Source organism: Palaemon carinicauda, chromosome 3 (assembly GCF_036898095.1).
Source record: "Palaemon carinicauda isolate YSFRI2023 chromosome 3, ASM3689809v2, whole genome shotgun sequence".
Taxonomy (NCBI): Eukaryota; Metazoa; Arthropoda; class Malacostraca; order Decapoda; family Palaemonidae; genus Palaemon; species Palaemon carinicauda.
In genome coordinates, this window is record NC_090727.1 from 22,030,670 (window position 1) to 22,049,043 (window position 18,374).

At 45.3% G+C, this 18,374-nt stretch overlaps 1 protein-coding gene across 1 annotated transcript in view; it reads right to left on the reverse strand.

The window, feature by feature from the left end:
* The window catches only part of LOC137638212 (splicing factor ESS-2 homolog), a 322,644-nt gene extending 306,295 nt beyond the window's left edge, over window positions 1–16,349 (reverse strand). The window contains exon 1 of the mRNA XM_068370301.1: window positions 16,078–16,349. Within this exon, the coding sequence (XP_068226402.1) occupies window positions 16,078–16,099 (22 nt within the window). The 5' untranslated portion in view covers window positions 16,100–16,349. The remainder of the gene's footprint in view (window positions 1–16,077) is intronic.
* Window positions 16,350–18,374: the final 2,025 nt, after the last annotated feature.

Sequence of the window (18,374 nt, forward strand, 5' to 3'; positions counted from 1 at the left end):
TCTAGGCCAAGGACATGAAGGAAGTTCATTCTTAGCTAAGAATCCGAGCTGTAAAGAACATGTTGCAGATTCGGATGTGAACCCAATGTTCTTGCTGAAGGCGTGAACCTCACTAACTCTTTTAGCTGTTGCAAGGCAGACGAGGAAAAGAGTCTTGAGGGTAAGGTCCTTGAAGGAAGCTGACTGGAGAGGTTCGAACCTAGGGGACATAAGGAACCTTAAGACTACGTCTAGATTCCAGCCTGGAGTGGATAAACGACGTTCTTTAGAAGTCTCGAAAGACTTGAGAATGTCTTGAAGGTCCTTGTTGGAAGAAAGGTCCAAACCTCTGTGGCGGAGAACTGAGGCCAACATACTCCTGTATCCTTTAATCGTAGGAGCCGAAAGGGATCTCTCATTCCTTAGATGTAAAAGGAAGTCAGCTATTCGGGTTACAGAGGTATTGGTAGAGGAAACTGCATTGGCTCTACACCAGCTTCAGAAGACTTCCCACTTGGATTGGTAGACTCTACGAGTGGATACCCTCCTTGCTCTGGCAATCGCTCTGGCTGCCTCCTTCGAAAAGCCTCTAGCTCTAGCGAATCTTTCGACAGTCTGAAGGCAGTCAGACGAAGAGCGTGGAGGTTTGGGTGTACCTTGTCTACATGAGGTTGACGTAGAAGGTCCACTCTTAGAGGGAGAGTCCTGGGAACGTCGACCAGCCATTGAAGTACCTCTGTGAACCATTCTCTTGCAGGCCAAAGGGGAGCAACCAGCGTCAGCCGTGTCCCTTCGTGCGAGACGAACTTCTGAATGACCCTGTTGATGATCTTGAACGGAGGGAATGCGTAAAGGTCGAGATGGGACCAATTCAGCAGAAAAGCATCCACATGAACTGCTGCTGGGTCTGGAACTGGGGAACAGTACAAAGGAAGCCTTTGGTCATGGAGGTGGCAAACAGATCTATCGTAGGTTGACCCCACAAGGTCCAAATTCTGTTGCACACGCTCCTGTGAAGGATCCATTCCGTGGGGATGACTTGATCCTTTCTGCTTAGGCGATCTGCTGAGACGTTCATGCTGCCCTGAATGAACCTCGTTACTAGAGTGAGGTTTAGACTTCTTGACCAAATGAGGAGGTCCCTTGCTATCTCGTACAGGTTCCTCGAATGGGTCCCTCCCTGCTTGGAGATGTAAGCTAAGGCTGTGGTGTTGTCTGAGTTCACCTCCACCACCTTGCCTAGCAGGAGGGACTTGAAGTTCATTAGGGCCAAATGAACTGCCAGCAGCTCTTTGCAGTTGATGTGGAGAGTTTCCTGCTCCTTGTTCCAAGTTCCCGAGCATTCCTGTCCGTTCAGGGTCGCGCCCCAGCCCGAGTCTGATGCATCCGAGAAGAGATGAAGATTGGGGGTCTGAATTGCTAACGAAAGGCCCTCCTTGCGAAGGATGTTGGTCTTCCACCACAAGAGAGTGGTCTTCATCTCTTTGGTGACAGGTATAGAGACTGCTTCGAGCGTCAAATCCTTGTCCCAATGAGCTGCTAGGTGGAATTGAAGAGGGCGGAGGTGGAGTCTCCCTAACTCGACAAACAGGGCTAACGATGACAGGGTCCCTGTTAGGCTCATCCACTGTCTCACCGAGCAACTGCTCCTCTTCAGCATGCTCAGAATGCATTCTAGGGCTTGGCTTATTCTTGGGGCCGATGGAAAAGCCCGAAAATCCCGACTCCGAATCTCCATTCCCAGGTAAACAATGGATTGAGAGGGAGTGAGCTGGGACTTTTCCAAGTTGACTAATAGAGCCAGTTCCTTGGTCAAGTCTAAAGTCCATTTGAGACTCTCCAGACAGCGACGACTCGTGGGGGCTCTCAACAGCCAGTCGTCTAAATAAAGGGAGGCTCTGATGTTCGATAAGTGGAGGAATTTTGCAATATTCCTCATCAGAAGCGTAAACACCATAGGAGCTGTGCTTAGGCCAAAACACAGGGCTTGGAATTGGTACACAACCTTTCCAAAAACGAATCTCAGGAAAGGTTGGGAGTCTGGATGAATAGGAACGTGAAAGTATGCGTCTTTCAGATCCAACGAGACCATCCAGTCCTCCTGCCTGACCGCTGCTAGGACCGACTTCGTCGTCTCCATAGTGAACGTCTGCTTGGTGACATAAGCATTGAGAGCGCTGACGTCCAGCACCGGTCTCCAACCTCCTGTCTTCTTGGCCACCAGAAAGAGACGGTTGTAGAAGCCCGGGGATTGATGGTCCCGGACTATAACCACTGCCTTCTTCTGTAACAAGAGCGACACCTCCTGGTGTAACGCTAGCCTCTTGTCCTTTTCCTTGTAGTTGGGAGAGAGGTTGATGGGAGAAGTGGTTAAAGGGGGTTTGTGGCAGAATGGTATCCTGTAACCCTCCCTCAACCACCTGACAGACTGGGCGTCTGCACCTCTTCTCTCCCACGCTTGCCAGAAGGTCTTGAGTCTGGCTCCTACTGCTGTCTGGAGAGGAGGAGAGTCAGTGTTTGCCTTTAGAAGTCTTGGGACCTTTCCTAGACCTGCTCCTGGAAGAGTCTGGACGGGAGCTTCCTCGGCTGGGGACTCTGCCACGAAAGGGCGGAATAAACCTTGTAGCAGGAGTATCAGCCACTGGGGTGCGGTAGGTCCTGGGAGCTGAAGGCGTAACCTTAACCTTACGAGCTGAAGAGGCCACAAGATCATGAGTGTCTTTTTGGATCAAGGCCGCAGACAAATCCTTGATAAGCTCTTCGGGGAACAAGAACTTAGACAGCGGAGCAAAAAGGAGTTGGGACCTTTGGCAAGGTGTGATGCTAGACGAAAGAAAAGAGCACAGTTGCTCCCTTTTCTTAAGAACTCCTGACACAAACATTGAAGCAAGCTCGCCAGATCCATCCCGAATAGCCTTATCCATGCAGGACATTAAAAGCATGGCCGAGTCCTTGTCTGCAGGGGAGGTCTTCTTGCTCAGGGCCCCCAGGCACCAGTCTAGGAAATTGAACATCTCAAAGGCACGAAAAACGCCTTTTAGGAAGTGGTCTAAATCGGAGAAGGTCCAACAAACTTTAGAGCGCCTCATTGCTGATCTACGAGGAGAGTCGACCAAACTCGAGAAGTCAGCCTGGGCAGAGGCAGGGACTCCCAAGCCTGGTTCCTCTCCTGTGGCATACCATACACCCGCCTTAGAAGTGAGCTTAGTAGGTGGGAACATAAAGGAAGTCTTCCCTAACTGTTGCTTAGACTGCAACCACTCCTCCAATATCCTTAAGGCTCTCTTAGATGACCTAGCAAAGACGAGCTTAGTATAAGTCGACTTAGCAGGTTGCATGCCCAGCGAAAACTCAGATGGCAGAGAGCGAGGGGTAGCAGAGATAAAATGGTCTGGGTATACCTCTCTAAAAAGAGCCAGGACCTTACGAAAGTCAATGGATAAAGGAGAAGACTTGGGTTCCTCCACGTCTGATGAGGGGTCCAGGTGCGCAGCTTCCTCATCAGAAGCCTCATCACCAGAGTGTAGCGAAGCGAAAGGCAATGGAACAGTGGAATGCTGAACAGCAGAGTCTGAACAAGCGGGTGCATCAACGCCTGTGGTTTCATCCTCAAGTCCCTGTTGAGTAAAATCCTGATGTTCAGGCTGCAAAGACTGGTCAGGAAGAGTAGAGGAAGGTAGGCGCATGGGTTGAGGTGGCTGACTCTTAGCATGAGTGTCTTGCCTCAAGAGTTGCGCTTGCTGTAAGGGAGGCGGATGCGCAGTAGCAAATTCCTGAGGAACGAGTTGAGGTTCCTGAGGTGAGAGCTGCGAGAGTTGAGGTAGTGGCTGCGCAGAACGCAGTTCTTGTCTCGCGAGTTGAGGTTCCTGAGGCGCAGGCCTGAGGAGTTGAGGCTCTCGCCTTGAGGAGGGTTGAGGTCGCTGCAGCGAGAGCTGAGGTGGTTGCCTCATGGATGGAAGAGGTTGTCGTACCTCAAGAGAATGCTGCCTCGCTGGTGGAACTGCAGGCGGAAGCGGAGGCAGAAAGGCGTAAGACTCCTGCTCCCATTGCTGAGGTTGTCTTAAGTAAGGCGGAGGTAGCTGCACACCGCAGGTAACTGGCAACTCAGTACGCGGTAAGGTATCCTGAGGAACCTCAACATCATACGCCTGGCAGACTGGACTGCGGAGAGGCGGAGCGATCGCATGAGGAGGTGTAACCTTCTCAGCCTGACACTCACGCATTAAGACCGCAAGCTGTGACTGCATGGACTGCAACAAAGTCATCTTGGGGTCGACAGACGCTAAGGTCTGCTGAGGTAAAGCCTGAACAGAGGATGAGGTCTGTTGTGGCAACACCTTACCTCTCTTAGGAGGTGTGCAGTCACCTGATGACAGCGGAGAGTCAGAGCTAAGCCAATGACTGCAACCAGGTTATAGAGCTCTTGAGGTCTGGACTTTGCGTTTGAGAGGTCTAGAGACCTTAGTCCAACGTTTCCTCCCTGACAATTCTTCAGCAGACGAGTAAAAGACGGGCTCAATCGTCTGCGGGTGGGAGTGACGGTCTCTGTTAGACACGCCCGCAACCACCGAGGATACTTCTGTGCGCCGATCAAGGCCTGCCGAACCCTTTTGCCCTTCGACATTGCTTCTCCCCTGGGCTTGGGAGCTTGCAAGAGGTCCCGGACTGGGAGGACGACTGGCACGCACAGAAGTACCCTCACGCACCACACTGACACTGACACTAGCACTTGGCACTGCACTGACACTAGTACTCGGCACAACACTGGCACTATCACCTCCCACTGCACTTTTGACCTTAAGCTCTTTGACTTCTGCCACAAGAGACTTATGGTCACTAACCACCGATTCCACTTTGTCTCCTAAGGCCTGAATGGCACGCAAAACAACTGACATATCAGGCTGAGCACAAATAGAAGGTTCGGGGGTAGCCACTACAGGGGGAGGAAAAGGTTGAGGATCGTGTGGTGAGGAAAAAAGAGAAGAGCGAGAAGAACTCCTCCTAACCCTCTCTCTCTCTAACTTAGTTGAATATTTTAAGAATCGCACAAATTCAAGTTCCGAAAGTCCGGCGCATTCCTCACATCGATCTTCCAACTGACAGGGTCTTTCCCTACAGTCAGAACAAGCGGTGTGAGGATCAACCGAGGCCTTCGGAACACGCCTATTACAAGACCTACATCGTCTATGGGGTGGGGCTTGTGAAAGGTCAGACATCTTGAATCAAAGAGTTAGTCAAGGGGGATTCCAAATCAAGCAAAAAGATCGTTAACCATTAATCAAAAAACCAAATAAAAGCTATCTAAGCTAATTATGAAGGTATCCAGTATAGCGAAAGCTGAAATCTTGAAGAAATACTTCACCAAAAGCCGTGAACAATACTTCAAAATCATAAGCGTATCCCAGAACGTCTTGCCGGAAGCACGACAGAGGAAAAAGTGAGGTGGCGTCAACAACAAGTACTGTAGTACCTGGCCACAGGTGGCGCTGGTGAGTACACCCCCTTCTAGTATAGTGATAGCTGGCGTATCCCTCCCGTAGAATTCTGTCGGGCAACGGAGTTGACAGCTACATGATTATCGGGTAAGTTTAATATTGAAAATTATGAAGTTGTTAGAATATTCCCTCCTAAGTACATGGTCTCCTCGGCTCATGGGGGAAGGGTTGGAGGGTGACCCAGACCTTGAGTCCGGAAGGTCTCACCTCCCACTCCAGAACCTTCGTTCACGAGTAAACTTACAGTTCTGGAGAGGGAGGTCTCAACCTTCCGGACTCACCAGTGGTAGCTAGGCAGATGCTTCAGGGGGCTTGAAGATGAAGTCCAGCGACCACAGCATCGAAAGCTCCCTGTAAGCCTAGGAGAGCATAGTAAGAGCTGAAGACAGAGTCGCTTCTCCAATTCATTCTGGACATGATTTCTTGTATAGATACTCCATTGTATAGCAGTCTTGATGAAGCTTGACCCCTTATAGAGTGGAAATTCGTTGACTGTTTAGTTGCATTTGGGTCGGCTCTGAAAATGCACTCCCTAAAAAGTTGTCTCATTTTTTGTAAAGACATTATCTTGAAGTGTTCATCTAGCCATATGTGGTCTTTCCTGTCTATGTTTCTTTCCATACAGACTTTTTTTGTGTATTCCAAATAGAAGTTCAATTGTCTGACTGGACATATTTTTGGTCTGTTAGGAAGCTTCCTAAAGCTGATCTCTATTGACGTGTAGTTGTTTTTTTGGTTTTTGGCCATGAAGGAACGGTGGTTCCGTAAGACAATGTGTTCTGGGGTGAAGGTGCTCCTGGAAATGCAGAGATTGTTAAATTGATTTGCTCTTAAAGGGCAAGCTAAGGCTACTGGGAACAAGGTTTTCTGTGTCAGTAGTAAGGTAGAGTTATCTCTCGTGGTGTTGAGAAACGAGATTACTTTGTCTAGATCCCAGCCAGGGAACTGGTAAGAATTCCTAGGCTTCCTTCTATTAACTCCCGATATCATTGCTTTGACATATTTGTCTTCTGCAAGACAGTAACCTGGGAAATAACCTGACAAGATAGGACCTAAAGCTGCTCTGTAGCTCTTCAGGGTATTGTAAGACAGTCCCTTGTCTATAAGGTGACTGAAAAATAAAATAATTAATAGCAGGGGGAATTTGTTGTCTCTTCCATACTCCTTGTGAATGAAACTTTTAAAAATGTTATATAGGTTTTCATACTTGTGCAAGGAGCTGTCCCTCAAGCTGACAGCAATTTTGGAGCAAACCTCTGGAGGAAAGACATTAGGGAGCTGATCCTTTAAATTTTGAAGGCGATCAAAGTTGATTGGAGCTTTGCTGAGGGTGAGATACAATCCTTGAGAACTATCTGGTAGTCTTCGATCTTCACAGTATATCGTTTGAGCTGCTTCGCGACTGACCTCACTAATGGAATCCATGGTTCCGTCCCCTGCGATATGGTGCACAAAAGCATATTATTATTGCGTTCTTTATAGATTTTAAAATGTTATTTTCATTAGTAAAATAAATTTTTGAATATACTTACCCGATGATCATGTAGCTGTCAACTCTGTTGCCCGACAGAAATCTACGGTCGGGATACGCCAGCGATCGCTATACAGGTGGGGGTGTACACAACAGCGCCATCTGTGAGCAGGTACTCAAGTACTTCTTGTCAACAAGAACTCAATTTTCTCCTCGGTCCACTGGTTCTCTATGGGGAGGAAGGGCGGGTCCTTAAATTCATGATCATCGGGTAAGTATATTCAAAAATTTATTTTACTAATGAAAACAACATTTTTCAATATTAATCTTACCCGATGATCATGTAGCTGATTCACACCCAGGGTGGTGGGTGGAGACCAGCATACATGTTAACAAAGAAGCTAAGTATCCCGTATTTCATTTTATTAGTTATTCAAAAATAACATAAAATAAATAAGTACCTGGTAAGGAAGACGACTTGAACCATTACTCTGCCTTTATTAAGTACGTCTTCCTTACTGAGCGTAGCGGTCCTCTTAGGATGCTGAACGACTCTTAGGTGCTGAAGTATAAAGGGCTGCAACCCATACTAAAGGACCTCATCACAACCTCTAACCTCGGCGCTTCTCAAGAAAGAATTGACCACCCGCCAAATCAACAAGGATGCGGAAGGCTTCTTAGCCGACCGTACAACCCATAAAAAGTATTCAAGAGAAAGGTTAAAAAGGTTATGGGATTATGGGAATGTAGTGGCTGAGCCCTCACCTACTACTGCACTCGCTGCTACGAATGGTCCCAGGGTGTAGCAGTTCTCGTAAAGAGACTGGACATCTTTGAGATAGAATGATGCGAACACTGACTTGCTTCTCCAATAGGTTGCATCCATAACACTCTGCAGAGAACGGTTCTGTTTGAAGGCCACTGAAGTAGCCACAGCTCTCACTTCATGTGTCCTTACCTTCAGCAAAGTAAGGTCTTCTTCCTTCAGATGAGAATGTGCTTCCCTAATCAGAAGCCTGATGTAGTAAGAAACTGAGTTCTTAGACATTGGAAGAGAAGGCTTCTTGATAGCACACCATAAGGCTTCTGATTGTCCTCGTAAAGGTTTTGACCTTTTTAGATAGTACCTAAGAGCTCTAACTGGGCAAAGTACTCTCTCCAGTTCGTTCCCCACCAAGTTGGACAGGCTTGGGATCTCGAACGACTTAGGCCAAGGACGTGAAGGAAGCTCGTTTTTAGCAAAAAACCGAGCTGCAAGGAACATGTAGCCGTTTCAGATGTGAAAACTATGTTCCTGCTGAAGGCGTGGATCTCACTTACTCTTTTAGCTGTTGCCAAGCACACGAGGAAAAGAGTTTTTAATGTGAGGTCCTTAAAAGAGGCTGATTGGAGAAGTTCAAATCTTGATGACATAAGGAACCTTAGGACCACGTCTAGATTCCAGCCTGGAGTGGACAACCGACGTTCCTTTGAGGTCTCAAAAGACCTAAGGAGGTCCTGTAGATCTTTGTTGGTGGAAAGATCCAAGCCTCTGTGGCGGAAAACCGCTGCCAACATACTTCTGTAACCCTTGATCGTAGGAGCTGAAAGGGATCTTACGTTCCTTAGATGTAACAGGAAGTCAGCAATCTGGGTTACAGTGGTACTGGTTGAGGAAACTGCATTGGCCTTGCACCAGCTTCGGAAGACTTCCCATTTAGACTGATAGACTCTGAGAGTGGATGTCCTCCTTGCTCTGGCAATCGCTCTGGCTGCCTCCTTCGAAAAGCCTCTAGCTCTTGAGAGTCTTTCGATAGTCTGAAGGCAGTCAGACGAAGAGCGTGGAGGTGTGGGTGTACCTTCTTTACGTGAGGTTGACGTAGAAGGTCCACTCTTAGAGGAAGAGTCCTGGGAATGTCGACCAGCCATTGCAGTACCTCTGTGAACCATTCTCTCGCGGGCCAGAGGGGAGCAACCAACGTCAGCCGTGTCCCTTTGTGAGAGGCGAACTTCTGAAGTACCCTGTTGACAATCTTGAACGGCGGGAATGCATACAGGTCGAGATGGGACCAATCCAGCAGAAAAGCATCCACGTGAACTGCTGCTGGGTCTGGAATCAGAGAACAATACAACGGGAGCCTCTAGGTTATCGAGGTAGCGAACAGATCTATGGTTGGCTGACCCCACAGGGCCCAAAGTCTGCTGCAAACATTCTTGTGAAGGGTCCACTCTGTGGGGATGACCTGACCCTTCCGGCTGAGGCGATCTGCCATGACATTCATATCGCCCTGAATGAACCTCGTTACCAGCGTGAGCTTTCGATCTTTTGACCAGATGAGGAGGTCCCTTGCGATCTAGAACAACTTCCTCGAATGAGTCCCTCCCTGCTTGGAGATGTAAGCCAAGGCTGTGGTGTTGTCGGAGTCCACCTCCACCACCTTGTTTAGCTGGAGGGACTCGAAGTTTATCAAGGCCAGATGAACCGCCAACAACTCCTTGCAATTGATGTGAAGTGTCCTTTGCTCCTGATTCCATGTTCCCGAGCATTCCTGTCCGTCCAATGTCGCACCCCAGCCCGTGTCTGATGCGTCCGAGAAGAGACGGCGGTCGGGGTTCTGAACAGCCAAAGGTAGACCTTCCTTGAGAAGAAAGCTGTTCTTCCACCACGTTAGAGTAGACCTCATCTCTTCGGAAACAGGAACTGAGACCGTCTCTAGCGTCATGTCCTTTATCCAGTGAGCAGCTAGATGATACTGAAGGGGGCGGAGGTGGAGTCTCCCTAACTCGATGAACAGGGCCAGCGATGAAAGTGTCCCTGTTAGACTCATCCACTGCCTGACTGAGCATCGGTTCCTTCTCAGCATGCTCTGGATGCATTCTAGGGCTTGGTTGATCCTTGGGGCCGACGGAAAAGCCCGAAAAGCTCGACTCTGAATCTCCATACCCAGGTAGACAATGGTCTGGGATGGGACGAGCTGGGACTTCTCTAAATTGACCAGGAGGCCCAGTTCCTTGGTCAGATCCATAGTCCATCTGAGATTCTCCAGACAGCGACAACTTGTGGGAGCTCTTAAAAGCCAGTCGGTTTGACGGAGCCGGACACAAGATCATGGTACTGCTGCACAGTCTGTGAACTGTCAACCATGGGGAAGCGAGGAAGTACAGCGACAACCCGAAACTGTCTAGACTGTCTGGGTAGTACAGACAACTCCTTATCGGGTTGCTGAGGTTGCCGCACTGCGTCACAACAAGTCACCTCTGCTGGTTGTTGAACGTCTTCCCAGTGACACACTGACTCCGCAAAAAAAAATCCTCTATCAAGGACTAAGCTTGGACTGCATGTCTTGCAACAAAGCTCAAGGTCTATGGGAGCAGGTGTGGCAACAGACGGGGTTAGCGACTGAAGCGGAACCATTTACCCTCCCTGGAAGCATGTTATGCTTAAATAAAAGTCCATAGGAGGCTAAGCAGCTTAAGGCTCCTCTCCAAATGACAGAGTCCTCAAGGGAATATCAGAAGGAGGGAGAACAGCACTTTCTCATCTACAGGAACCATATCCGAGAAAAGCTAAGTTCTCTCAGTGAGGGTTTCACTGGTGCAAAAGCAGCAGACCAGAAGGCAACGTTATGAAACTGCTTGACAGTCTGTGAACTGTCAAAAACTGAACTGTCAACCACAACAGGAGCGTGAGGACATACAGCACTGGTGTATAAGTAGCAGACCAGAAGGCAACGTCATGTAACTGCATGACAGTTTGTGAGTTGGCAACAACCAAAGATGTGTGGGGAAGCCTCAACTCCTGCCTGACTAGTTTGCTGATGGCGAGTGGCGGTAACCACAGTGTGTTGCGGAGGCTGACACAACGTGTCAAAACACGGCAGCTTGTGGTAGCTCCCGCACGGCAACGGAGTGCTCTGTGTGTGGGAGTCATCATACATCTGGCAGGGTTGACTGTGCATGGGTGGAGGAGCTCTCACAACAAGAGTGTGAGAGCAGGAAGCCATGTCGGGCGCACAACCGTGGGAGGTGTAGGCCCACGGGTGCATCGTCAACCTTCTCCGCAGTCGGAGTGTGGGAGCTGGCAACAACAAAAGCAGAGTGCTGGTGCGTGGGAGGGGCTGCGGTGGGTTGAGGAGCATGCTGTAAGGTATGCAGAGCATGCTGTAAGGTATGCAGAGCATGCTGTAAGGTATGCAGAGCATGCTGTAAGGTATGCAGAGCATGCTGTAAGGTATGCAGAGCATGGTGTAAGGTATGCAGAGCATGGTGTAAGGTATGCAGAGCATGCTGTAAGGTATGCAGAGCATGCTGTAAGGTATGCAGAGCATGCTGCATGGGCTGCGGAGAAAGCCGCATAGTGCTGGAACCCGGCAGCTCTACAGAACCTTCCCACTGCTGATGCGGTAGCTCACGCATGTTAGCAGATGGTGCAGCAAGAACATGCGTCTGGCAGGGTGGACTGCGCATCGGTGGTGGAGCTCTCACAGGTGGAGGGTGGGAGCAGGCAGCCGCAGTATCTGCTGAGCGCACAACCTCGGCGGGTTGTAGGTTAACAGGCTGCATTGTCAACCTTCCAGCATGATACTCCTGCATGAAGGAGCAAGCTGAGACTGTATAGTCTGCAGCATGGATCACTAGGGTCTATGAAAGACAACAACAAACGGAGCTACTGTCCGTTGTGACTGAGGCAACAGATGGAGTTACTGCCTGTTGCGGTACCACCTAGCCTCTCTTAGGTGTGCAGTTGTCGTACTGCAGCGAGTCCGAACTGACCCAGTGGCTACACCTAGGCCGTTGGACTTGCGCGGAAGGGACCGACTTGCACTTAAAAGCTGCAAGATTTGGTCCATGGTATCTGCGAGAAACCTCTTCCGCAGACGAGGAATAAATGGGCTCTCTCGTCTTTGTGTGGGTGGGGTGATCACGTCGGCAACGTGTGTAGATACACCCAAAACCACAGAGGGAAACGTCTGTTCGTCGATCAAGGCCTGAGGAACCCATAAGTCCTTCGACATTACTTCTCCCCTGGGCTTGGGAGCTTGTAAGAGGTATCGGACTAGGTGAACAACTGGCACGAACAGACGAACCCTCGAACGCAACACTGTAACACTTTGCGCATATCACTTTATCACTTTTGATTTTCTGTTTGCACTTATTTCACTGAACTCGAAACTTTAAGTGGTTTGTACCTGAAACACGCAATCCTATCCTTCATTAAAAGGTAGTAATTGCGAAAACAGTATTACAATGTAACAGAAAAACATAATGAAAGATAAAGAATTCAGTGGCTGGAAAAGAGACTAAACACTAGATCAAATAAACTACGTTTAAAATCTCTCACCGCATAAAGCCTGGGAACAAGAATAAAACTCTAGAAACGTTTTACCTTCTTCCCCTCTATCGACTAGGGAGAAGAGCAAAAAAAACGAGAACAACGTTACCCGCTTGAACGAAACGTTTATCCTCCTCTCTCTCCCTCCGTCTCTATCTCTCTCTCTCTCTCTCTTGACTTAGAACCTGAGAGATGAGCCCAATTATATATATCGTTAAAACATATATTTGTTAAAGGAAAAAAACTGAAAGGTTTCCCAAATAAAAAGTTCCTTTATTAGAATTAAAACCATTTAAGCTAAGAAAGAATGAACGAAACGCTAGAATCAGTTTACTCTTACTGCAACGTGAAACCGTGAATACTCTCTCTCTATCGTAACGATAGAGCGCAAGTTGAACGTTCTGAACGTCAACAACTGCGGAGACTAAACAAAACGTTAGTTCAACTTTGAAAACAGTACGAGACTTATCAAAGAAATTCTTTCAAAAACATTAAAATTAAAATAGCATAAATTCTTAACAGGAAAAACGATATGACGAGCTCAATGTTAATTAACTTCGGTTCCAAGTAAGGACCGCCTACTATTAGGAAAGGTCGCATATAAACAAACATAAAAAAAATAATTTTTTTTTTTTTTTTTAAGTTTATAATAAAAGGAAAGTTAATCGAAGAGGCCTAAAAATGGCGGAGAGATATAAAATAAAAAGTGAAAGAGAGTCTATACTCTCTTCGACACCAACACTTCCGTCTAAGGGAAGGGTCGGCCATTTAAAAGTGAAAGAGAGTCCATACTCTCTTCGTCACCATAATTAATTCAAATTAATTCCAAAAGCTTGCTAAGCTAAAGATAAAGCTTCCTGAATAGCGAAGGCTAAACTCTAGAGCAAATACATCACCAAATCGTGAAGAATAACTCCAGAATCAACAGCGTATCCAAGTAGGTCTAGCCGGAGGCACGACAGAGGAAAAATTGAGTTCTTGTTGACAAGAAGTACTTGAGTACCTGCTCACAGATGGCGCTGTTGTGTACACCCCCACCTGTATAGCGATCGCTGGCGTATCCCGACCGTAGATTTCTGTCGGGCAACAGAGTTGACAGCTACATGATCATCGGGTAAGATTAATATTGAAAAAGCTACTTTGTGTAGTAAGAATCCTGGTGGAAAGGCATAGAGAGGTGTTGATCCCTTCCAGCTAATCGTAAGTGCATTATTGCTGATGGCTTTTTGGTTTGGATGAGATGAACAAAACTTTTTGCACTTAGTATTGAAGCCATTTGTGAACAGATCTATTTCTGGGGTGAAATTGAAGTCAGAGCAGATTAAGGAGAATAGACTGTCACTGAGGGAAGTTTCTGTGTGAATGGAACCCCGGTCCCTGGAAAGTGAGTCTGCGATGGTGTTACTTACTCCCCTGATCCATCTGGAATTTATCTGTATGTTGTGATTATTCATGGTACTAAGTATTTTTCTGACCAGTTCATGAGCTAACTTGTTTCTGATACTACCCTGTTTCCTTAGCCAACAATTAGTAACCTTTGAATCAACATGTATTAAGACTACCTTGTTGTATAACCTTGTGGTGAAGTGTTCCAAAGAATAGAAGCAAGCTAACAACTCTCTTACATTGATGTGAAGGGAGGATTCTTCATTTGTCCAAGTTCCATTTATTGAGAGCATATTACCCGCTATTACTAATGCACTTCCCCAACCCTGGTTGGAAGCGTCAGTGAAAAGTTCTGCATCTATTTGTGGTTTTGGAATGTTAACCCCTCTGTACATCTGTCTCTGTTCCCATGGCTTTAGGTATTTTTTGAAGGTGTGGGGAATGATTTTGTACCCTGAATTAAAATAACTGTGGTATCTGTGGAGATATTTAAGATGGAATCTTCCCAAGCTTGTATAGGATGCACTGAAATTTAAAGCTCCGATTAACATTTGATAGGAATGAAGGTCAGATTTAACAGGGTTGGAGAAAGCTTTGGCCAATTCGACACACTTCTCTATGTTTTTCCCACTGGGATTCATAGTTTTCTTAATCATATTGTAATGCACTCCTAAAAATTTAATTCTTGGAGTCGGTTCAATTGTAGATTTTTTAAGCGAGATATTCCATCCTAAGTCTGACAAGATCTTAATGACTAACTGAATGTGATTTTTACATTTTAAATAATCTTTTGCTAATATAAGAATGTCATCAAGATAATTGAATACTGTATTAAGATGTTATATGAAGTTCTGAAATACTTGATCACCGTGTACATTATCTTTGAAAAAATATAAGGTGCTGTGTTTAGTCCAAAGGGTACCACAGTCCATTTGTACTTCCTTTTACCTAGTGTGTAGGTTAGAAATTTCTGGCTACTTGCATGTAATAGAATGTGCCAATAAGCATCTTTTAAATCTAGTTTGCAGGCCCAAGAGTTTAGATGTAGATAGGGAAATATAGTATTGGCCTTGAGCATGGTAAAAGAAGGTTTTTTTTATCATGGTGTTGAGCACCTTCATGTCAAAAGATAAGTCGTACTGTTCCATCTGGTTTTAATTTATAAAATATGTGGTATTAATTTTGCTAGGAAAATGCAATACTTGTCTCACTCAAAACAATCCCTGTGTGCATGGCACGGTTTCACTTCCTCTTACTAATTCCTCACAAAAACCTAGCCCCAAAGGAAGTTGAAGATGCAGTGAAGAAGGTACTAAGAACTTCTTTAGCATCAGCCTGGACGTTGCCACCCTTATCCCGATGAACCCCTCTTAGATTTCTTCCTCTCCTTTGAGAATTCTCCCCACTGAAGAGGAGGAAAATCCCTACAATAATCACAGGGATATTAATATGTGCAGTCATACCCCTCTGCAAAAGCTAATAAGTCGGGATCCACATCTGGCTATCATTATCATTAATTCATAAGCTAAAACCCTAGTTGGAAAAGCAGGATGCAGCAAGCCCAGGGGCTTCAACAGGGAAAATAAGCACAGTGAGGAAAGGAAATAAACAAAAGTAAAATATTTTAAGAAGAGCAACAATATTAGAATAGATATCTCCTTTATAAACTATAAAAACTTGAACAAAACAAGAGGAAGAAAAACCAGATAGAATAGTGTGCCCGAGTGTATCCTCAAGCAAGAGAACTCCAACCCAAGACAGTGGAAGACCATGGTACAGAGGCTATGACACTACAGAAGATTAGAAAGCAATGGTTTGATTTTGGAGTGTCCTTCTCCTAGAAGAGCTGCTTATTATAGCTAAAGAGCCTCTTCTACCCTTACAGAGTAAAGTGGCCACTAAACAATTACAGTACAGTAAGAAGAATTGTCTGGTAATTTCCATGTTGTTAAGTGTATGAGGACAGAGGAGAATATGTAAAGAATAGGCCAGACTTTTCAGTTTGTTAGTGTGTAGGTAAAGGGAAAACGAACCGAAACCAGAGAGAAGGATCCAATGTACTACTCATGTACCAGCCACAATTATGGCCCAGACAAAGCCGCACGTCTGCCCATTGAAACGCCATAATCAACAAATAGAACAATCAACACAAACACTCTGGAAAGCAAAAGAAAAAAGCACTAAACAACCCAACAGGAGATGCAGGTAATTAAGACAGTACAGCACCGCAGCCGAAGTGATAGTGAGGGTCCCTCCCCTTATCGGGATAAGCCTCTATGCTCGCCTCATTAAAAGTTTATCTGTTTTTCAAACTTCACTGAAGTTATACTTCTGATAAAGGACAAAGGTTTGTATTGTGTACAGGAACAAGACTCTGATATATCCTCTCCAGAATTTACCTGATCCAAAAAAGAAAAACAGCTGCGCTCACTCACCTTCAACCTGAATTTGGCACATGTTCACCACGTCCACGTTGTCGCCATCCTTACTTTCCTCATTTTCCTTAGCATCCCGGGAGGACTTGGACGATCCTTCCCGACCGCCTATGAGCGGCGTCGCGTCGCCCGTGTTCGACAGCGGGGTCTCGAAGGTGGCCGGGCTGTCCTCAACGTTTCGGAACGAAGACGAGTCCTCAGCTTGAGGATGTCGTTGGCTTCTTTGGCTTTGAGGTATTCCACTCTTTCAACTTTTCCAGATCAGGAAAGAAGTCCCTCTCGATGATCCGCTCTACTTCCTGGAAGCAAACAAATAATTAATATCTGAACTGGAAGTCCCATTTAAACCTTCATAACTGTAGATGACAGTACTATACAAAAAGTCCTCAACTTAGAAACTAAACAGGTTCCTAGAAGCTGTTTGAAAGTTAAATTTTTAAAAATTTTGGCTTCACCTAACTTGCATGGCTATGATTTTCAGCTCCAAAACTCAACAAATGATAAAATTTCATACTGCAAATGTCTTCTTGCTTACTGCGTTAAATTATATATTGTTTTACAACTGTATTTCATTATGAACTTTGGATACAATATCTGAGATGAACAATTTCAGTTGGATTCGCGTCTGTGTCTCCGAATGTTCATAAGTTTATAAGTGTTTGTAAGTCTAATACCTTCTACTTACTTTCACAAAGTGTCTTCGTCCAACACTTTTTTTTCCTCTTCCTCGGAGGCGGCACGCAGGGTTTTTTGAAGACGCTGTTGTCGGTTTCTGAAACCACCAAGACCCCTGCCGAAGACGGTCGTGAATCTAGCTGGATCATTGTGGGATCTGCTCTGAAACGACGGGACATTCATTAACTTACGTGGCAACTTGTTAAGCCCCTTTACCCCTTAAGGACGTTCTGGTACCCCTTTACCCCTTGGACGTACAGGTACGTCCTTGCAAAAAACTGCTATTTACATTTTTTTTTTGCATATTTTTGATAATTTTTTGAGAAACTTCAGGCATTTTTCAAGAGAATGAGACCAACCTGACCCTTCTATGATGAAAATTAAGTCTGTTAGAGCAATTTAAAAAGAAATATACTACAAAATGTCCTTGAAAAAAAATAACCCCTGGGGGTTAAGGGTTGGAAAGTTCCAAATAGCCTGGGGGTAAAAGGGTTAATTAATATCATTTTAATCCTGTATATTCAAATTTATGGTTTTTTATAACATCGATTAAAAAAAATTTTCTATCTATTACCAATTTATCTATTCTGGCTAATTAATTCTTATTTATCATTACTATTATTGTTGTTGTTGATCACAAATAAGATATTTTCTTAGAAATCCCTCTGAAAATCCTCATCGTATTAATAACCGCTTCATTTTACCAAATGAACCATATACTTTATAACTGGTTAGCACATACTCGATGCATTTCTGACTATTATCGCTAGTGCAAAGCACTCATTCGTCGTCTATAAACCTGCCCAAAGCCAAAATCTTACGCATACTCAGTGGAAAAGGGTTTGCATACATGCGGAAATGGATTATATTTCACTAAACATAACTCTTTGTTGGAGAGCAATTCCATAAAAATACTTAAACAACAACGTGGGTAGTTTGTAGAAAAGCATGATAAAAAAGGTAAAGAAACCCACAGTAAAAGATCTAAGACCAATTGCCCTTACAAATGCCTCATACAAAATATTTATGGCCCTCATGAAAGATGAAATAGAAGAACACCTTGAGAGAAATATGGAGATGAAAGAAACGCAAGCCGGGTTCACAAAAGGAGGAAGAGTAGAAGATAATTTATTTATTTTACAATACTGTGTAGAAGAAAGCTACAAAAGTAAGGGAAGATTAATAGTAATTTCAATAGATTTCAAGAAAGCATATGACTCAATAATGAGGGAAAAAATAGAAATTATGAAAGAATATAGAATATAGAATACACCCAATTGGAAGAAATCTACGAAGGAGACAAAACCAAAATAAACATAGTATATGAATTAGATAAAGAATTTGAAGTAACGAGTGGGATAAAACAGGGATGTACGGGGTCAACTACTCTATTTAAACTAATTTCATATAAAATAAATGAATTAGAAAAATAAAGGAAAAGGCTTTGAAAACGAAATAATAAAGATTAGGGCATTGTTCTTTGCAGATGACTGTCTAATTGTAGCAAAAAATATCAAGGTCTATAGAATACGAGGTCTACCCACGCGCAGGTACATTGGGGGTTAGGGGGGATTAGAGGGGTAAACGTTAAGTGGGGGTAAGTTTCGTGACGTCACAGAGCT